Below are 17,501 nucleotides of genomic sequence, written 5' to 3'. Positions count from 1 at the left end.
ACTTCCACCTCTGCGGGATGCTGAACCGTTCCAGATTTGGTTTAGGAGGGTTGTTTCTCACACAGATCATCTCCTGGCAGCGGCAATCCTTTGGTGGACATGGCGATAGCAGAATTAAGGCGTGTTTAGTGCAGAACCTTGGCCTCTCAACGTGGTGCTGCGGAAGATTCTCTTGGACGTGGCAACTTGGCGACGAGGACGTCCATGGCGGTGATGCAGCAGGCCCCTCACGCGGTGTACACTCTTGGCTCAGTTCGGGTGATGGTGGATGGCAGCTGGAATCCCGCTACACTACGGATGGGCTGTGGAATTATTGTCAAAGATGTGTTTGGGAATTGGGTTTCAGGGCTATCAATGAGCTTTGGTACGAGCACAACGTTTGTTGCGGAAATCTTAGCCTTTGAGCAGGGCCTGAAGCATTGTTGGGACTTGGGATTCAAGGATGTTGTCTGCTGCACGAATTGCTCAGGGGTGCAACATGTTCTTCACTCCATGGTGGTTGCTGATAGCTTCTGGGCACGTGAGGACATCGAGAGGGTTCGCGCGCTTCTCCGGAGGGACTGGAAGTTGCTCATGGTTCATATTCCTCGAGGTAGCAACACTGCAACGGATTTGTTGGCCCGTCAGGCTGCGAGGGATGGCTCGTCGTGTCGTACTTGGCACCTCCCACCCTTCAACTTGAATCCCTTACTGTTGCAAAATGAAGTAGAGTAGTTTTGTTTATGTTTTTCAATTCCTCATGTAAACAAAAAAAAAAAACTGGCATATGAAGCCAGATATTCTTTTTTGATAGCTTGGTCCTAGTCTTTTTAGTTCATTAAGCTTTTTAAAAAGCGTAGGCCTAACTTTTTAAGTCAAATCAGGCATCTAGCGTGCCAAGCCGCAGGCCACTGACAAGCATGTGGCTTTTAGATGGGTGAGGATTGATTCAACTCGATTTCCTAGACATGACACAAGACTATTTTCAGGATACGAAATATCATATTTGCCCTTGCTTGGGAGGTGACAAATCGTCTTTATCCTTGTTCGTTGTCTTTAAATTGTGGGATTAAGAGCGTCGTTTCACCTTTCCTTTTCTTAACATATATTTGTTGAGGGTTATTCTTTGGAACTCACTGTTATTACCTACTCCAGGATGCACAAGTCAATTCTCTTTAAGATCTTCATGTCTCTTCCATTTTGGTAAGTCTTTCAAACCTTTTACCTTTTTTCCCTTTCTTTATGCAATAATTGCATGTTAGGACATAACGGAAATTAGGAACTTTGAATTGTTCTCCAAAGTTGTGCATTAGGCATTTTGCTTATGCCGAGCGAATGGAAAGAAGAGTGGCCTGGCATATTAAAAGAATAATCTGCAGAAGCTTCATCTGAGAAATTGAAGAGGAAGAAAAGTTCCTTTAATACAACACAGTTTTACAGAAACAATGATGAGAATAAAGTGGAACCCTCACAGAATCACACTAATATAGTTATCAAATTGGGCAATGCATGGAGGATTTTCACACTGGAGATCCTAAACAAACTAAGCAAAACTTGTCTTCCCTGTGTGAATCCAGGTAAAGGTTTATAGAAAGAACAAGGTGTGAAGTTTTGGTAATGAATGTCATTTTTTATTTTTACTTTTTTGAAATGAATAGTTAATATGAGGAGTAACTTAATGCCTCCTCTATTTTAGTTATATTAATTGAAAAAAAAATGTACATTGTTCGAGCTACTCGCCAGTCAATTTCAAATGTGTGGCAATGAATCGATTGACATGAAAGGTTAATTAGAAGCTTATGTAACAGTGACAGAGTGAGAAGAATAGCCTCCAGCTCATGAAGAGTGACTATAACTTGTATATCTTAGCGTTTCTTTACGTTATAAAGACAATTTTTATACGGCAAATATGAATTCCATTGGAAAATACTCGGCAGAATTTTCAAGAGCATACATGATTGAATTGAAGCATACTAGTCCAAATAGTGATAGTGGTAAGCTTGGGACTACACTAGTCCAAGCTTGCTGAATGTTCTTCCATATAGCTTGATAAAGAGCCTTGACTCACCCCGATAGAGTTGGTGTAATACCTAGCTCCAAGACACTTAGCCAGCAAAGAGTCTAGATAATTTAGATAATGAGAGCGTTGTGATATCAAGTGTGAGTAAGTCTCATATTAAAAGATAATGATAATTTTGAGCGGTCTTAGATGAAAGATGTGGTGTTCAACTCATTTTTTGTTTTCTCTTTAGGCCAATGTAGATGTGGGTGATCTCTTGTAGTTTAAATCATCTCATTATCCAATAGTGGTTAGGGCCAACTCGATTTTAAAGAATGAAAAAAAAGTTTTTGTTTAATTTGTTTAATGGGCCTGGCCATATCATCAATTTTTTTTGGTCACATAAGGAAGACAAAAACCGAAAGCAAAGCTATTCTACTGCATCTTGCACCAGTGCTGGAATCAAGATCGGGCATCCTTTGAATATCAATCTATGATCCTTTGACAAAAAAAAAATCGAAGAGGTTGCCTTCATGTCATCAATTTAAAAGGGAATTAAAACTCTTATTTTAACTTTTTTATTTGCGAAAAAAAAGATTTATGTGGTACGCATTTTTATCTTCTTTGTCGTGGGTTTAGTTTGTCATTTTTATTGGGCCTTTTGGGGGCCTATTCCAACCTTTAAGGGGTAGTTTTATATAGAAGACAATATTTAGTATCCATTATTTCTCTACAGTGGTGATTTTTTGGTTTGTGACTACAGTTTTTTATTCTCTCAAATTGACAAAGTGTTTTTTTCATGTTAAAATTTCTTGTATCTCTATTTTATTGTCATTTATTGTTGTCACGGTTGGAAGTTGATTTTTCTTGTAAGTTATTTTTATTCAAGTTCTCACAAGTGATTAAGAGTTTTTGTACTTTTAATTTTTTCAGTGTGCCACGTTTATATTTGATGTGTGAAATTTATCATTTAATTAAGAAGAGATATAAATTTAAGTATGAGTAATTGTTTTTAGCTCAAAGTATCTACTACTGTAGCAATGCCAGTTTTTTTTTAATATCGGAGGTGCCAGTTTTTTTTATCGCAGGGGTTGCGTGAGCACTTGAGCAATGTAGTTTATTAGGGAGCATTATTAAAGCAGCATAACATGACAGTCTGGTTACTTAAATCCTATGTGACAATTTAAACTTACCAGAATAATGTTTAAGCAATCAAATTACCAACCATACATATCCAATATGCTCTAAGTAATTGAAAAATGTAGAAAGTGATAGTCTCACTCTTCTTATTATGATTTTTTTTCGGCTAGAAACTTCAATATGTTGGTATAATTATAGAAGTATTTTCCATAAGGGTCCACCTAATATGCACCACTTTTTAGTAGTGTAACTTTGCACCATTATGTTAATTGTCCATTTTACCCCTGTTCAAAAAATTAATCCCATCAAAATCCACCCGGTAATACTAATATTTTTTTCTTTTTATAAAATAATTTTTTTAACAGGAGTAAAATGGACAATTGGTATAGTGGTGCAAGGTTGCACCACTAAAAAGTGTGCATAGGTGGCACCTTTCCATGATATAGGCACTCCCTGATAGACGATAGTCCTCATCCCGACAGCTCAGCGTTAAATAAATGGGTTGCGTTGGAGGATTCCTCACGTATAGACAACGAGTCAGACCCAATCATTTCATATTTCATATCATACCACACTACGCTACAAAACTAGTACTATACACGTTTCTGTTTTTCATTATACAGAAATAATGAAAACTCAAAGCCGTAACACTAACAACATTTCTATATTTAAAAAAAAACAACATTTCTAACCAAGTTAAAAAAAAAAACAACATTTCTAACCAAAATGTCATGCAAGTTTTTTGGAAAAGAGTAAATTAAGAGGTCAATTTGTAAAAGAAACCTCCAACTTTGCAAAAAAATATCACATTCATTTAAATTTATAAAAATATCATTTATTTAGTTATTGTGAACAAAATCAAAGAATTTAAAAATTATAAAGTATAATTAAATACTATTAATGAAGTAATTGACAAAAACACATATTCCACAAAAAACAACAATAATAGTAGCAAAGAAGAAGAAACAAACTAAACCACTAATATATTTTGAAGCATGCGTCCACGGATACGAGTTTGAGGCGCACAGCACGCTGACATGGATAATTCATAATTGTGACTTGGAAGAGAAAGAGGGAGACAAAACAGACAAGCATATCCCGAATTTTATAACTCAGGATTCTGTATATTTTTGGACTCCAATTGTTGTTTCAACTTTGAAGATTCATGTCTCTGTTCAATGCTTCTTCCATCCCTATAGTTGGCAAGGATGCAGCTGGAATTGCTGGTACTTCATCTATCTCTCAGTTTCTGGATTTTTTGTTTTTCTTTTGGTTACTAGAAAGAACTTTAGTTTACCTATATTTGTTTACTCTAACAATCTGTGCCTAGACTATCTTTAATTCTTTATGTTGATCAGTATATATGCTTGTTAATTTGTAGGGAACATCTTTGCTTTTGGGTTGTTTGTATCCCCCATGTAAGTTTTTTTAAATGAATTTTTTTAAAGTGCTAGTTGGAACAGAAGAATTTGTTGTTGCTTGTATTAGTTACAAAGATTAAATTTGTTAACTTTTGTTCTGTTATGAATTGTAGACCCACATTTAGGAGAATTATCAGAAATGGGTCAACAGAAATGTTCTCAGGGCTGCCATATATTTATTCCCTCATGAATTGTTTGATCTGCTTGTGGTATGGAACGCCTCTGATATCGCCTGATAATCTGTTGGTTACCACTGTTAATTCAATTGGAGCTGCCTTTCAGCTTGTGTACATAGTCCTCTTCTTGATGTATGCTGAGAAAAGAAGAAAGGTTATTCTTGTGATAGTGTTTGAAAACGAGTTGTCTAACTTATCTCACAGGGTTAAATAACCTCATCGTAGGTGGACCAATAACATTTAAGATAAGCAGGCAGTGAACAACTGAATATTAATAACATCCATTTTTAACTTCAACTTTTTAAAAATAGTTATTGGTCCATCTCCGGTCGGGATTATAGCCCGATAGGGTAAGTCAGACGACCCAGTTGGAAAATTATGGTAAATATCGAAAACAAATTGGTTCCTTTCTAAATTGTGTCCCCACTCTAAACTGTCATTTGTTAGGTGAGAACTCTTGGACTACTGCTGGCAGTTTTGGGCGTTTTCGTGATCATACTAGTTGGGAGCTTGCAAATAGCTGATAGTACAGTGCGCCGAATGTTTGTTGGATTCTTGAGTTGTGCTTCTCTCATATCAATGTTTGCTTCTCCATTGTTTATAATTGTAAGCTTGTCATTTCTATATCCATTGAATGTTCAGCTAGTTTTTGGATCAATTAGCTTGATGAGCTGGTTTACATATTTATCCATATGATTTCCCAGAAATTGGTCATTCGGACAAGGAGTGTTGAGTTTATGCCGTTTTATCTTTCGCTTTCCACCTTCCTAATGAGTGTTTCCTTCTTTCTTTATGGATTGCTCAGTGAAGATCCCTTCATTTATGTAAGAATCCTTTCAGCTCAGTTCAGTTCAGTTCAGTTCTTTCCTTCCTATTTCTTCTTGAGATACTCGTTTTAGTTTCAGATGCTTATTTTGTTGGCTTATATTTGTGTATGTTCATTTGTGTTTGATTTTTTAGGTGCCAAATGGGATAGGAACTATTTTGGGAATGGTACAATTGCTATTATACTTCTATTACAAGAGATCATCTGATCAAGACTCTACAGAACCGTTGATAGCTTCATATGGATGATCCGTGGCTCTGTGCTGCTGAGTTATGATGAGGGTAAAGGCAAGTACACTATTTGTGGTTAAGATTTATTGTTCTTCACAGTCAGTGTGAGGTAGTTATCAGAAATTGGTCCAAGGCATTTTTTGTGAGTTGAGTGAATGAATGAATGGTTTCGTTATATGAAGTATTTCGATTCAATTTATGGGAATATTTGAGTTTGCCCTTTCATCATATGTTGTTCTGTTTTTGGCATTGCCTTTTGTCAACTTTGCTATTTTTCTATGTGAGAATGGAAGGTTTTGTTGGATTAAATCTTTGCGATGAGCGTATGATGTTAAGTTCTACCTTCATATCTTAAAGCCAAATAGTGCCAGTCAAAAGTCTTAAACTCCTTACTTTAGGTATTCAATCTCTTCTGTACCAGTGTAGTGAAAATCATGTCTGTATTGCAATACCACTAGTTTCGAACCTGGATCCTCTCCTGCAGCACACTCTCTCCAACCCCTCCAGCACATTTCATCCACCGATTCAATCATCTAAAAGCTGAAATTAGTTTCACCAAAAAGCAAGTGTTAAATTACATAAACCCCTCACATTTATGTTGGTTGCACCAGGCAACCGCGGGAGAGAATCCAATTCCTAGTTTTCTGAACAAAAATCATTTAATCACAATCTTAATTTTATATAGGTTCAGATCAACTTATTTGGTGCTGTCATTACTTCTTAATGTGTTCTTTTGAAGTACTGACTAGGAGAGCTGTCTTTTAATTTCCTTAATTGAACTACCTAAGATATCCCATTTAGCTAACATTTTCTCATTGCATGTATATGTTGGCTTGGGATTGGTATTTGCCATTTGGTGATCTATCAAGCAACGCCTTGTTGGCTGAAGATTATCCTGGAACTGTGCCGTATCGTAATGCAATGTTAATGTAGGATCTATAGCTAAATTGCATGTGATCATGAATTATGAAGTTACAGTATTGTTAAAATAAGGTTAGGCGGCGACTAAAGGAAGCACCATCAGAAAATAGTGTTACGATTTGACTATCTTCACTAAAATAGGAGGATATTCCTATAAATCAAGTATTAAATTGACATAAAAATTATCTATGTTCTCCTACCTGGTAATGTTAGTTGAATTGCATTGTGTTTGTTTCAGTACAGATGGCCCTAAACTCGATCTATTTACTTTCTCACATTTTTCTGCTGCCTGTAAGCTGTATTTATCAAGAATTTGGATCCTTTGCAGCAAACTGTTCTCTGCATCCCTTAACTAATACATGCTTTTAACTATCTGTCAAAATAAATTTATTAATCATGAAATAATCTTGGCCATTAAAGATAAATGAAGGGTTATTGCAGAAGAGAGTTGCACAGCAGGAGAGGATCCAAATTCATTTATCAACGAGTCATTAACAATGACAGAAAATGAAAACAAAGTGTGTCGACCACTTTGGTAACTCCTACCATTGAAATGGAAAATGTATGACTCAATGGAAGGGGAAAAGGGAAATCTTGTGAAATGAAAATTGCATATTAAAACTAGATCACATTATGTCATTGATCTCTGTCTGATACAACTTACAAGAGAAAGAAAGACCAGTGACAGTACTATAGTAAATCTCTTAAAGTAGTTCTCACTGTAATCTCTCCATTTTCCTGCACAGAACAGAACCAAAGTTAGAAATAAACAAATGCAGCAAATGTGATGAACAAACTATCTCAAAAGCTGAGTAAAAATGTTGTCTGAAACTGCAGGTTGCAACATTTCGTTGCTACAAAATCTTGGAGCGTTAAAGAAGTTGGAATCATGAATAAGGTTCAAATATTTTTGTTATGTATTTATGCATTCATTTTGGAGTTGCACTGTGCTTCAAATTAAGGCCAAGTTATGCAACATGCAGCTACATGGTACTATTGAATTGCACTGTGCATCCTAGAGTGCTTCATTCTGGCACTATTATCGCCTCCAATCAGGATTACATTATCTGAATTGAGACCAAGTTATGTAACATGCAGCTACAAACATTATTTCAGAGGTTTTTATATTTAATCAAAGTTTGATTTTATCTATTGATCTCCACTTTGACTTCCTGCAGGCCACACGTGAATAAAGATCCAGAAATGATTCTCAGTTCACAATTTCCTTAACTGAAATGGATATTAATATCATGCATAAACTTTACTTGTTACTGGGTTGGGAACCATATAACTGGTATCATTGTTTTCCAATTTCATCATTGTTAGAATGCATGTTTGAAAATTCTTATATAATTGATTCTAAGTCCATAATCAATTCTAGGGAGAAGCTACAATTGGTATCTTCTGGGTATTAGAATTGATTCCGACAAAAGAGAAGCTGATCCAAACTCTTAACAGAAATTGTGCCTAAAGGAAGAGTCCCCTGTATAAAAGAATGAATTTCACTTTTGTATATAATGCGCCAACTGAGGAAGTGGTTATTGATTACCTGTGTTGAAATTGAAATTTCCTTGCAGTGTGTCTCATTCTCTAAATCATGAAGCAGCCTTCCTTTATCATCATAGAGAATGAGGCCACTAAAACTTGGTAGCTCACACCTCTCCCCTCTCAGTATTGGTCTTTGCCACACTGCTGATGTTGAGTTATGACTTTGCCATCCACTTTCAAGACCATGTAGCCTTTGTAAGCCAAGCAATGGGGATCCCCTCTCCCTCTGCCATCCAATGTTCTCTTCCAATTTGCGTGCCTTGCTCCACACCATTGACCCCGTCAGCACCCTCTTCACTGAAATCCACCCACAACTCGGTTCCGACCATTCTGTAGACGTAGTAGTAGCAGTAGCAATAGCAGTAGCAGTAGCAGTAGCATTATTTGTGCTATGAGTCTCATTCTCTTCTATAGCACCCTCTTGGTGCACAATCTTATTATTACAGGCCTTCCTTTTAAGTGCAATTACACTGCAAAGGCAAACAAGTGCAATGCATGCACAAGCTAGTAGAAGAATAGCACCTAGTGTTGAGAACTTCAATTTGTCTTCCAAATCCCACAAAGCTTCCATGAGTTCCTTGCTTTTTTCTATTTTTGGGTAACAAAGTGATATATCTGAATGATTCTAAGTGAGGAGCATAGTTTGTTGTTGGTTGAATATATTTGGTGATGTGGAATAATTAATAAAAAATAAAATACTAGTATTAATATGCAATGCATGATCATGTTGCCATGTGGGGTTGGCATGTTTCATATGAGGTCCACCGCTGGTTGAATTGTTGAAACTTGGACCTCAAATTTACGTTTGTGGGGTATTTTATTGAAATTGTAGCCGTTTGTGATGAATTGTAAGAAGATGGCTCACCGTTCAAAGTTAATTAAAGGCTTCTCACGGGGACTCTGCAATCGCCATCATGTTATTGGAAAGCCTTCATTAAAATTTTGGAGAGTAGAAGCTGTTTTTACTACTCTTGCAGTGCGTTAAGTAAAGTGAAACTAAAGCAAAAGCACCTTGTGGATTAGTGAATGGATGTGAAAATGAGTGTCAAGATCAGAGTAAAAAGCTCTCCATACCGAACGTGATGAGAAAGTTATTCAAAGTTACTATGGGCATCGACAAGGGATACTCTATTTGGGTCATCCCCACATTTACTCTCGTCATCTCAATGTTTGTGAAATGTATAAAAAAATAATAACACACCCCTTTAAGATGGTGGAGTTTAATTATACATTTCGCAAGTCGGTGAAAGAGAAAGAGTAAAGAGAGTCCATGAGTCTAAGAAGAACTCAGAAATGCTAAGAATGAATAACGTATTATGTAAATGAAAGATAAAACTTGTATTTATAGGTCACATATGTATGTTTGAAGTCTTTGCAAGAAAGTCAGAAATCTTTTTAGTGGAGCTTTCGAGCACACGATTGGCTTGGAGTCGTCGTGCCTAAGTATACATCTCGTCCTTCACGCCCTTACTGATGATGACAAACTCACAAGGTATATGGAAAACAAAGGGTTAAAATAATGAATAGTTTCATAAGTTTTTACGAGACTCAGAAGTGTGAAGAAGAATCATTTGAGGGATAAGAAGCACTTTATTGACTCGATGATTCAAAAGTATGACGTTGCAAACGGCAATGTTTCGCCAAAAAACACAGCGATTAGAGAAGAAGGTGAACTTTAGTCCTATGGTCGTTTGCCGATCAGGGTTCTTCACACGGTCATCCAAGGGTCAAAAGCATCACTAACTGCAATCTTGATTTTCAACAAGAGATGGGTAAAAGGGACCTCAGACAACCCAATGAGATCTTAGCCAAGGTCAGAAGCTCGACCTGTCAACCAATGACACGTCGAGCTAGGGTGCTCCCATTCCGATCGCCTCTAAAAGCCACCAAGTATAACAAGAAAAATGATCAAGATTCCAAGAAGAACAGTTTTTCTAATTTTTTATTGTTTCATAAATCTAAGACTATAAATCACATTTTTTCATCTTTATCGTCACTTCAAAATCATAAAATCAAAAAATAGAAAAAGTTATAAATGATAAAGTTTACAATGTGTTAATATAAAATATTATATATGAAAAAAAAATTAAATTCGAGAATGCATATGATTTGATTTTTATGTTGAAAGGAAAGTGAATTGATTAATAAAACAAATCCAGAGGTTTGGATCATTTGAATTTATAAACATCCCTAAACTAATGGACCTAAATCCACTGACTAAACTTCACTAAACCCATGTGTTTCCCGCTGTACAAAACAAAGCGCGGGTTCCGTAATCTCAATTAATCAATAATTCAAAACGACCAGCGTTTTAATCTCCCGCCTTATTGAAAACTTGCAATTTTCTTTCTCCCCCTCTTCCATTCCCTCGCTTTTTTCCACTGCTTTTTCATTTTCCTCTCCCTCCCAATTTCATTTCAATTCAAAAATCCCACATAAACCAAACCCAATTCTCAGTTTCTCAAACACACACATCTCAATCCCTTTCTTCTTCTCCTCCTCCCAATCTCACTCTCTTCTCCACCAAACAATGGATTCATTCCTCAACCACCTACCTCCCCTCAAGAGACACAGACTCATCCACCAACACCAAAACCAAAACACTCCAACCCCATCCTCACTCTTACCTGCAAAAAAACGCAAAGAGTCTCGAAACTCCGCCACTTCCCACACCAACGACACCGTTTCACCATCTCCCACTGTTTGTTATCCCCTACCCACTAAGAAAAGGGTCTTCGCCCTCCAACCTCATCCCCAAAACGACACCGTTTCGAGCTTTGACCTCAACGTCGAATACCAACCCTCTCCCAATCGCAAATCGCACAAAACTTCTGAAAAACCCGAACCAAAATCTGAATCCATACCCGAACCTGAATCCGTTCTGAAATCTGAATCCGTGCCCGAACACGAGTTTGAATCCGAACCAAAATCTGAATCCGATCCTAAATCCGTATCCGAACCCGAACCTGAACAACTGCAGCAAAATCAGCACGAACACGCGATCGACGACGATGGCGACGGTGATGAAGAAGACGGGATTCTATGCTGTGTATGCCAGAGCACTGACGGCGATGCTGAAGATCCGATCGTTTTCTGCGACGGATGCGATCTCATGGTGCACGCGTCCTGCTACGGGAACCCGCTGTCAACTTCGATCCCCGACGGCGACTGGTTCTGCGAACGGTGCCGATTCGGGGACCAAAACAGCGAGTGCCAGTTGTGTCCGGTGAAGGAGGGAGCGATGAAGCGGACGACGGAGGGAATGTGGGCCCATGTGGTGTGCGCGCTGATTGTGCCGGAGGTTTTCTTCGCTGACCCGGAAGGGAGGGATGGGATCGATTGCTCTAGGGTTCCGAAGAAGCGGTGGTCGGAGAAGTGCTATGTGTGTGGGTGCGGTGGTGGGTGTGCGGTGGTGTGCTCGGAGCCCAAGTGTGGGTTGGCTTTTCATGCTAGTTGTGCGATGAAGGAGGAGCTTTGTATTGAGTATAAGCAGGATAGAAAGGGTGCTACCATTGTTGCTGGGTTCTGTAAAACCCATAGTCTTCTGTGGGAGAAGGTAACATCTTTTTCAATTTTTGGATTATTAGACTCATTTTTTAAAAAATAATGTTTATGATTTTTATAAACTTGGGTTTAGGAAGAAAATATTGAGTGTAATGTGAAGAGTACAATGAGATATGTAATGTGGAAAATCTATAAGCATGATTTGTGAACATAGAGTGAAAAATTGATAGGATAAGTGCTAACAACATTTTCTTTCATTTGAATATTTATTGTTTGAAATTCATGTCTGACCTGTAAAATCCGGACGTTAGATTTATAGCTTTAGTGAATGACACGTGAATTTGAATCAGTAAATAAGATAATGTTGAAAAGAACGTGTTAACGTCGTGACATATTTCTTGATATGAATATGAGGTTGTATTGGTTTGATGGTCTTTAATTAATTTTTTTTACATTAAATTATATATTGCCTCACTTCACTATGTCTAGTGATTTAACTGATTTATGAAGTACTACTACATATTGAAGGATTGATTTAATTACTGAATGTATATTTATCAACTAATATGATGTATATGTATTCTTAGTTTGGTGATTGGTATTTTATGAACAACTTCAATGGTTAGATTAAACATGCAATTGCAAGGCTTAATTAAGTGTTGTTATTTTTGTTGTTTTTGGCAGCAACAGCTATCCGGGAAATACAAAATTGTTGCAGTTGAAGATAAAAAGTAGCAATGTGGTGCAGCAAAGTTAGTATATTGATTTACTCTGTTCGTATATTGAACTTTCTCTTTAGGGGATAGCAAAGTTAGTAAGGAGTTCATTTGAGATTGATGTAGATTTTAGTGATTTGCTTTTCATATCTTTTATGCTTTGTGTTAGTGTTTTGAGTCTTCAGGTGAAGAAAACTGTGTTCAATTAGAACAATAACAGATTCTGACCAACTTGGGTTTGCAGATAGGGGGAAAATGAAAAAAATGGTTGGAAATAGAGTTGCTATTGAGTTTAATTTGGAATGTACCTACCACCTGGTGCAGTTATTGAATGGACAAAATTCATAACAGGAAGCACATCTCTTCCTTTTTTTTTCATTGTATTATCATAAACTATGAATTCAAATTCATCGTGATACATCAATGGTAACATTATGCCTAATATTGTTTGATCAGATGCTCTTAATTTGATTGCTGCAAAATGTCTGAATAAAAATTGTTATAGACATAGAGGGAATAACGGCACTTCCTCATTAGTTTTGAGGTGCGCCTCTGTTCTGGATTGAGTGATTATGTTGTAATGTTTAACATGGATCATGAATATGCCTTGCATTAAATTTCAAATGAGTTTGCTTAGTATAACTAGGTTTCATTTATCTTTGGACCATTTGTTTTACGCTTGATTACTGCAAAGTGCATACAGAGACACGTTTGTATGTCAAGTTTCTTCACCCTTGTCCAGGGAAATGAGTTATTTCTTCGACTTTGTTTCAATAAGCTAGTTACATAATGAAAGGCCAAATAATTTCTTTGATTATATGAATTTTAAACTCTCCACATCTAGATAGACCAACCTTTCGAATATAGGTGGATTCAAAAAAAAAAATCATTGTCTTTGAATGAACTGGATGTAAGAAGACTAAAGCATGAGAAATCTATATATAGAGGTGCATTATAATATTTAAGTGGTCTTGAAATGGATTTAATAATTTTCACTTGTGGTAAGGCTATTGTGCTTCCCATAGTAATTTTTTTTTCATGACAAACTAACACCGCAAGTAATTACCATATCCTTAGCAACAAATTTGTGAAGTTGAGTAAGAAGAAGGGAACATACATTGTTAAGCTTCAATTTTAGGCTTTTAGCTTCATTCATTTCCAACTTGATTCTTGTTTTTTGAATCATCTCCTCGATACATTCATAAAAAAAGAGTGTTGCAGTTGGCTGGGGAGTGTAATGGGATGAAGGTATGACCTGTATCTGTATATTGAATATGATGTTCTCAAACTTGTTTTTTAAACGCACATGATATCTATGCAGTAGCTGATGCTTTAGCTAAAACTGCTACTAGACTCCGCTGTCAATGGAAGGTGTGGCACCTACCTCCGCCAGATATTGTGCCCTTGTTGTGTCAGGATATTCTTCTTTAGCTTTGTTTAGTTTTCCGTTTATTACCAAAAAAAATTAGGGCCCGTTTGGTATGCTGTATAGTATAAGGCCTGATAGTATAAGACATGATTGTATTAGGCCTGATAGTATAAGGTCTGATAAAAATTTAATACTATACAGCGTTTGGTGTGACATTGTATAACTTGTCGTATTGTTTAACTTAGTACAATCATATGTTTGGTGAAGTGATGAATAATGATGGATAGTATAAAAATTAAATAGTTGTACCCTTTAACAAAATACCCTTTAAACAAACTTTATAATACTTGCCAAAATATTTTCTAGATTTGAACTAAAAAACTTCAATTCTAAAATAAATATCACACCCCAAGAAACTCAAGTGGCCAAGCCAAAACCCAACCCCATGTTATAAAGCATAAGTCCAGAAACAAAACAAAAAAAAGGAGAAAAACAAGCCTACTAATGCTTAGTGGCACAATAACATAGTACAAATCAGAACAGGTGCCATTCCTCCAAGCACGACCTCCTATCTATCTGTCATCATGTAATAGAGAGGCACAACATTGGTTCCCATTCCAATTCATAATAAGAAAAATTGAATTTTTTTACCAAGGATTTGAGCCAAACCCATAGAGAAATGTTATTTTTCTTTGAATCTTGGTGATATGAGGTTAAAAGAAAGCCCAGAGGATCGAGAGCTTGCAGAAATCAGGTTCTGGAAATTTCTCGGCGAGTCTTCGCCGGAGAAGAAGGTTGATAACGGCGGAAAGCGGCGGCGAAATTCGCCGGAGATGAAAACGCTAAAGGGGATTGTTCCTCTCTTCAATCTGATTACTATGGTGACATTTTCGTTGGCAATGGAGGTTGGAGAAGAGAGATATAGTCGATTGCAGGTCGAGTTGCTCGCCGAGGAAGCGTCCAGATCGCGGCGGAGCTTCCTCTGATGGGTTCCTGGGTTGTTCCTCTTCATGTTGGAGGTTAGAAGCGGTGATTTTGTGGAGGTTTTGGGTTCTGGTTCGAGAGCCACAGATCCCACAATTGATTTAGTTCTCATCTCAACCCTTCAGCCAAGTGTAGTTTTCAAATAATCACATCACAGAGGCATCACCACATATGAATATAGTATCGAAAAAATTCCCCACACAAAGAGAAATTAATCTAGCTCCTAATTTGGGGGGGGGGGGGGAAATTAAACAGCGTTTTTTTTTTGGGGTAAGCAGGAAATTAAACAGCGTGAAAGGTGAAAGGAGGAAGAAGAGGAGAAGGGGCTAGGAGAAAAAATAGAAAAGAGGAGGAAGAAGATGAAGAGGAAGATGAAAGGAGGAAGAAGATGAATGAAGGCAATAGAGATGGAGAGGCAGAAAGAAGAGTAACGTGGATGAACGTGAAAGATAAATGAGGATAGGGTTGGAATATTTTTAAGTAGCTAATACATCAAAGCTTATCAGGCCTTATCCTCCCTTTGGGTGATGGACTAAGTTATTCATCATTTTAATGTATTAGAAGGGATTGATGGATACAATTATACAATATGATGTAAGCCCCAAACAACTAATAAGTCCATAACGTATTGTATGAGCTTATACAATCATGTCTAATACGGTGCACCAAACAGACCCTTATTGTTCGTTAGATAACTTGAGAGAGAAATCCTTAATTATTGAGGTGGAGAAGTACTTCATTCACAAAGTTCACAAATTTATCCATATCTCCCTTATTTATTGTCTTTTTTTTATATGGAATGCAATATCAATATCCACTCTGGTGATCGATATCCATAAATCAATCCATTTAGCTAGATTGCAACCAATCATCAATATTCACATGTTCAAGATTAAGATTGCACGCAATGAACAAGTCACACAATCATCTTCAATGATAAATTACTAGGTCCTAATCCATATAATTTAGGCTCTGATACCAAATGTAAGCAGAAAATTTTTATGGAACAAGTATAGGATATTAGAACACCAATACTTATTGCAAACATGATTTGGGGAGAATGATTGTCGTACTTATCTAGAAAATCAGCTGCAATCAAGTGACCGGAAGTGACTAAGGTTTTTTTTTTTTTTTTTTTTTATCTCACTCTCTTTCAGAGTTGTTAATGGTCAAGTTATGGAGTTCTTTCACATAAGTGATTATAGAGGGACCTTGTCAAAATATATTTAACCTTAACCCGTTCCCATCATGGACCTATATGAGTTAAGACTTACACTGTAATACACGCTAATAAATATTGTAATTATCCAAGCTAAATAAATGAATCACTTAAATTAACTTTAATATGGACTTTCATATGAATCATTAGTCCATTTTTTATATAGTTGAAAAATGTCTTTCCAATTAAATTAGCAGTAAATATCTGATTTTTAACCATGAACAACCCAATCACACTTTCATGCTAGTCGCCGCCAAAAATTAATAATATTTAACAAAGATACCTTGTTTGAAAATTATACCACTCATGAACTCCTTAGGGTTTTTTTCCTCCAAAAGGAGGTGGAGCAAAATTTCTACCAAATATATTCAGGTCAAAGCTTGATTTTATTATTGGAGGTAGGTCAAGCCATTGAAACTCCAGTTTTCATGATTAGTTGGGAAATAGTTATCAAATTTAAGACTCTAATTAATGATGCACGATAGATATCTTGCTGCAGTATAGATCCAATTTAGATTCTCTCAATGATATGATGATGTCAAGTAAAATATTTTACACCCTCTGGTCACTATTATAAGCAAAAGTTAGTTTTGTAGGTTCATTCAATAAATGATGTATGTGACCATTTTAATGACTACATACATCATTTATTGAATGAACCTAAAAAACTAACTTTTGCTTATAATAGTAATCGGAGGGTGTATATGTTTTTCTTTATAAATATTTAAAGAGTCGCACATATATTTTTTTTTGGTACATCGGAAGATTAAACAAAACTACAAGGCCCCTAAATCCTTCTGAAGAAGAGGAAGCACTTCAACAGGAGGATATCATTCCAAATTTCTAAGACACTATTATTATTTTAAAAGAAATGACTAGTTTTGTTGAAATAATTTTGTTTGAACAATAATAATAAGCTAACACATACTTTTATTTGGACATCATTCCAAATTTCCAATGTACTCATCCAGCGGGGGTTGCAGCGATTAAAATACATGTTGGAAGAGTGTGTACGAAAGCGTATGTTTGCCTCTAGAACAAAAAGTCAAAGTCAAAGTCAATGAAAATGAAAATAGTATAATTAAATAATAAATCTCTCAATAATCCAATCTAAACCTTTCATTGGATTGACAAGTCTCAATTGAAGGGTAACGATTCATTCACACTTCTCTTTTTCTTTAATATCATTTTTCACTTTTCTTTTTTTTTTATCTTTCCACAATTTCTGTCATATTAACTTTTTTTTTATAGGCAAATGTTAGTGGTTAGTTGTTAGTAAATTAGAAAATTCCTTTAAGTTTCTTTTCCAGGATTTGAACCATGAATCTTCCCCTCCCCCAACCCTTATGCCCCCCTAACTCTTACCACTTGAGCTAACCCTCACATCAACTATCGTATCAATCATTTCTCTTTTTTCTTCTTCAAATGTAATATAAGTGAAATGGAGAGAAGTCTCAATGTGAAGTAAG

The 17,501-nt window shown here is 36.3% G+C and overlaps 4 protein-coding genes across 9 annotated transcripts; 3 read left to right on the top strand and 1 right to left on the bottom strand.

Moving 5' to 3' along the window:
• The first annotated feature begins 204 nt into the window (after positions 1-204).
• On the top strand, positions 205-714 carry LOC130742741 (uncharacterized). The gene has a single exon (XM_057594842.1). It carries the CDS (start codon positions 205-207, stop codon positions 712-714), a length of 510 nt encoding a protein of 169 aa, XP_057450825.1.
• A 3,402-nt stretch (positions 715-4,116) lies between these two features.
• Positions 4,117-8,080, top strand: LOC130748634 (bidirectional sugar transporter SWEET2). Of its 5 annotated transcripts, none has more exons than XR_009022755.1 (8): positions 4,117-4,344; positions 4,500-4,536; positions 4,653-4,869; positions 5,163-5,321; positions 5,420-5,539; positions 5,676-5,822; positions 7,530-7,590; positions 7,676-7,844. XR_009022755.1 is itself a non-coding variant. In XM_057601865.1 (7 exons), exons 1-6 carry the CDS (start codon positions 4,284-4,286, stop codon positions 5,787-5,789), a joined length of 708 nt encoding a protein of 235 aa, XP_057457848.1. In that variant the 5' UTR covers positions 4,117-4,283; the 3' UTR covers positions 5,790-5,822; positions 7,530-7,844. The 5 variants fall into 5 exon arrangements, 2 of the variants coding, with proteins under 2 accessions (XP_057457848.1, XP_057457847.1); XR_009022754.1 differs by lacking the exon at positions 7,676-7,844 and adding an exon at positions 7,871-8,080 and having other exon boundaries at positions 4,118-4,344; positions 5,676-5,828; XR_009022753.1 differs by having other exon boundaries at positions 4,118-4,344; positions 5,676-5,828.
• Positions 7,303-8,811, bottom strand: LOC130748635 (uncharacterized). Its single transcript, XM_057601866.1, has 2 exons — positions 8,242-8,811; positions 7,303-7,430 (listed from the first exon to the last, which is right to left on the bottom strand). The coding sequence occupies exons 1-2, from the start codon at positions 8,809-8,811 to the stop codon at positions 7,383-7,385; spliced, it is 618 nt and encodes a 205-aa protein (XP_057457849.1). The 3' UTR covers positions 7,303-7,382.
• Positions 8,812-10,384: 1,573 nt separating this feature from the next.
• Positions 10,385-13,012, top strand: LOC130748916 (uncharacterized). 2 transcript variants are annotated; one of them, XM_057602165.1, is made up of 2 exons: positions 10,385-11,796; positions 12,435-13,012. In XM_057602165.1, exons 1-2 carry the CDS (start codon positions 10,771-10,773, stop codon positions 12,477-12,479), a joined length of 1,071 nt encoding a protein of 356 aa, XP_057458148.1. In that variant the 5' UTR covers positions 10,385-10,770; the 3' UTR covers positions 12,480-13,012. The 2 variants fall into 2 exon arrangements, with proteins under 2 accessions (XP_057458148.1, XP_057458147.1); XM_057602164.1 differs by having other exon boundaries at positions 10,388-11,796; positions 12,429-13,007.
• The last annotated feature ends 4,489 nt before the right edge of the window (positions 13,013-17,501 follow it).

The sequence above is a fragment of the Lotus japonicus genome, chromosome 3, assembly GCF_012489685.1.
Source record: "Lotus japonicus ecotype B-129 chromosome 3, LjGifu_v1.2".
Lineage (NCBI taxonomy): Eukaryota > Viridiplantae > Streptophyta > Magnoliopsida > Fabales > Fabaceae > Lotus > Lotus japonicus.
Note: the sequence above shows the minus strand (reverse complement) of the source record. Positions and strands in the feature narration are given on the sequence as shown.

Coding starts and splice junctions, on each gene's coding strand:
- LOC130742741 (XM_057594842.1), top strand. CDS start 205: ATGGCGGTGATGCAGCAGGCCCCTCACGCGGTGTACACTCTTGGCTCA.
- LOC130748634 (XM_057601865.1), top strand. CDS start 4,284: ATGTCTCTGTTCAATGCTTCTTCCATCCCTATAGTTGGCAAGGATGCA. Junction 4,345..4,499: donor GGATGCAGCTGGAATTGCTG/GTACTTCATCTA, acceptor GTTAATTTGTAG/GGAACATCTTTGCTTTTGGG. Junction 5,322..5,419: donor CTTCTCCATTGTTTATAATT/GTAAGCTTGTCA, acceptor ATGATTTCCCAG/AAATTGGTCATTCGGACAAG.
- LOC130748635 (XM_057601866.1), bottom strand. CDS start 8,811: ATGGAAGCTTTGTGGGATTTGGAAGACAAATTGAAGTTCTCAACACTA. Junction 7,431..8,241: donor AAATTTCAATTTCAACACAG/GTAATCAATAAC, acceptor TGTTCTGTGCAG/GAAAATGGAGAGATTACAGT.
- LOC130748916 (XM_057602164.1), top strand. CDS start 10,771: ATGGATTCATTCCTCAACCACCTACCTCCCCTCAAGAGACACAGACTC. Junction 11,797..12,428: donor ATAGTCTTCTGTGGGAGAAG/GTAACATCTTTT, acceptor TGTTTTTGGCAG/CAACAGCTATCCGGGAAATA.